This window comes from Ictalurus furcatus, chromosome 17 (genome assembly GCF_023375685.1).
Source record: "Ictalurus furcatus strain D&B chromosome 17, Billie_1.0, whole genome shotgun sequence".
Lineage (NCBI taxonomy): Eukaryota > Metazoa > Chordata > Actinopteri > Siluriformes > Ictaluridae > Ictalurus > Ictalurus furcatus.
The window spans coordinates 26323437-26326308 of NC_071271.1; the positions used below are offsets into that span (position 1 = coordinate 26323437).

The window sequence follows — 2872 nt, forward strand, 5'->3', positions numbered from 1 at the left end:
GAAACATCTATTTGCCTCATTCACTCTGCTGCAATGTTAGTCGACTTTGATGCAACGAGGGGTACTGATGCGGATACAAATGCAGAAGTGTCCATTCACTGAGATCGCATGGATTGTTATAACGGATTGTTTTCTAACAAGTGAGGATCCTATCAAAAGCTGCTGTGATTATAGAGTCAGGTTTAGATATAGAATAATAATAATAATAATAATAATAATAGTATTTTAAATTTAAAGGCATACATTAAAACGATGGTTTAATTTTTCTGTTGATTAGCTGCCATCTAATTTATATAACTAAGGCTTGCATGTGTTAGCATTACATTATTCTCACAGACAATTAACGTGACAAGTAACTGAACAAATATCTATTTCAAACACCTCTCAAAATGACCGCCATTAACATGAACGCAGTGATTTAAGCAGTTAATGCTGAGACACGGCTGGAACACTGTTAATGACTAGTTGAGTAGGAGGAGACTCCAGATACAATTAGGAGGAAAGACACAATAAAAGGCCACTGTTGCTAACTGTCTCACTAGTGGTGTGTGCAGTTTGGGAGCAATGGCAACTACAAGGGTAAGTTTAGCACTTGTGGGGCTTTTTCTGGTCTTCAACTATGTGAGCAGTACCCCTGCATCCCCGCAAGCTGTAAAAATGCCACCTCAAGCTCCTCAGCTTCCTGGGAAGCCTACTTTGCAGCCACAGATGCTTGGCCAGGTTGTGAAATGCCAAGTGCAAGACTACGAAAGGGTTCCTTGTGGAGAACCTGGCATCAATGGTGATCAGTGCACCACTATAAACTGCTGTTTTGATGGCCAACAGTGCTATTATGGGAAGATGGGTAAGATTGGAGTTCTATCTGACTTCTGATTCTTGGTAAAAAATGATTAACTGACTCCTTTCTCTTTGGTTTTGACAGTGACTGTCCAGTGTACCCTTGATGGCCAGTTTGTGCTGGTGGTGGCCAGAGATGCAACAGTTCCCAGGATAAGCCTGGAGTCCATCAGCATGTTGGGAGGAAACACTGGACCCTGTAGTCCTGTTGACTCGAATACAGCCTTTGCTATATACCAGTTTCCTGTAACTGCTTGTGGGACGACCATGATGGTTTGTGTTTAGTTGTTCCCAAATAGATGGTGTTCAATTTTAAGATGTATAGAAAGTGTGAGCTCTGCTACTCGCCTCTGTCCAGGTACAAGGTGGCTATGTGGTCTATGAAAACAGGATGCTCTCTTCCTATGAAGTTGGGGTTGGATCCCGAGGAGCAATCACCAGAGACACTCACTATGAGTAAGATGACTAAAACTCATGGCAGGGGTTTCTTTAAGGCTTTTACTGATCTATTGTTTCCTTTGTAGGCTTTACTTCCAGTGTAAATATTCAGGTGTTAGCTTGGCCACTCTGGCTATTGACCCTTCAGCCAATGCTGATCCTCCCTCCATTGTTGCTTCTGGACCACTCCAAGTAGAACTAAGACTAGGAAATGGTCACTGTGTTGCCAAGGGGTGTGCGGAAGGTGAGAAACTTGTCTGGATATTAGCATGTAGTCTGAATTGTGAATGGTTTGAACAGGATTTGATTCCCCCCTCTGCCACCCAACAGATGAAGTAGCCTATACCTCGTACTACAGTGCTGCTGACTACCCTGTGACTAAGGTTCTGAGGGAACCAGTGTATGTTGAAGTGCACATTGTGGGAAGAACTGATCCCAATATTGTCCTGGTTTTGGGAGGCTGCTGGGCGACTGCTTCCCCTAACCCCTACAGCCTTCCCCAGTGGGACCTTCTGGTGAATGGGTAAGCTCTTCACAGGTCTTCTGCTTGTGTAGATTAGTGACCGTATTGAACAGGAAGTGATGACCTTGTGTAATCCAAAGGTGTCCATACAAGGATGATCGGTATTTGACCAAACTGATGCCAGTTAATGGGATGTCTGGACTTGCATACCCTACCCATTACAGACGCTTTGTCCTGAAGATGTTCACATTCGTGGATCCAGGTTCTATGGCTACAATGCACGAGACGGTAAAGGCTTGCGTTCTCTTCATGCTCTTGCACATGCTTCTGTACATGAAATGGGTTTGACTGCTTAATTTGTCTTTCCTCAGCTCTACATCCACTGCAGTACAGCTGTATGTCTTCCAACTGCACAAGACTCTTGTGAACCCACATGTGCCAGAAGAAGTAGGTAGACCACCTTAATACTGCTTGTTCTTCATTTGACTGGCTTATGGATTTTCTTTTTCCCTCCTTAGGAAGAGATGCTGCAGAAGGCTCTGCTCACACCTCAGGAATAGTGTCTAGTGGAGGAGTGATCTTTACCCAAAGCTCCTCACCTCAGTTTGCTTAAAGCTATGGAGAATAAAGCATTTTTTACTTTCAAACTGACTGTTTGGCTCAAATGTCTTGTGCACAAGCTGTGTCTAGCATATCCATCTATGATGGGTTCTGTGTTGTGATCACTGGAGTATCACTTACTCTAGTGATCCTTCACATGTAATTTCAGTGTGTTCACATGGTGCTTACACTCATTGCTTTAATCCAGCATGACTTGCAGATGATGGCTGGGGGGTGGGGTCTTACTCAAGTGCTGTGACTTGGTAGCATTTCTGCTAGGTAATGCTGTTTTTCTGCCTAGATTGTGTTTCAGCTCCAGATAAGCTCTGTTAAGAACCCTTTAAGCTTAGTCTTCACTGTTAAAAAGCCCCTGGGTGTTGCATAAGACCCAAATGCAAATTTGGCATGACTTTGTGGCTAGAGCAAGCGTTCCGTTAAGTGTAGGCCTGACTTTGGACATTGAAAAATGACTTTTGGTCCAGTTGAAATTGGCAGGCTTGGATAGGATATAACTGGTGTGAAATTGATTAAACT

At 43.6% G+C, this 2872-nt stretch overlaps 1 protein-coding gene across 1 annotated transcript; it reads left to right on the plus strand.

The window, feature by feature from the left end:
* The first annotated feature begins 457 nt into the window (after nucleotides 1–457).
* On the plus strand, nucleotides 458–2411 carry LOC128621585 (zona pellucida sperm-binding protein 4). Its single transcript, XM_053647460.1, has 8 exons — nucleotides 458–844; nucleotides 923–1110; nucleotides 1196–1293; nucleotides 1362–1519; nucleotides 1606–1798; nucleotides 1879–2026; nucleotides 2110–2185; nucleotides 2257–2411. Exons 1-8 carry the CDS (start codon nucleotides 565–567, stop codon nucleotides 2349–2351), a joined length of 1236 nt encoding a protein of 411 aa, XP_053503435.1. The 5' UTR covers nucleotides 458–564; the 3' UTR covers nucleotides 2352–2411.
* Nucleotides 2412–2872: the final 461 nt, after the last annotated feature.

Excerpts from the sequence above, each read along its gene's own strand:
- LOC128621585 (XM_053647460.1), top strand. The coding sequence starts at position 565 with ATGGCAACTACAAGGGTAAGTTTAGCACTTGTGGGGCTTTTTCTGGTC. Across the intron at positions 845-922 it reads GTGCTATTATGGGAAGATGG|TGACTGTCCAGTGTACCCTT; the intron begins GTAAGATTGGAG and ends TGGTTTTGACAG. Across the intron at positions 1,294-1,361 it reads ACCAGAGACACTCACTATGA|GCTTTACTTCCAGTGTAAAT; the intron begins GTAAGATGACTA and ends TTTCCTTTGTAG.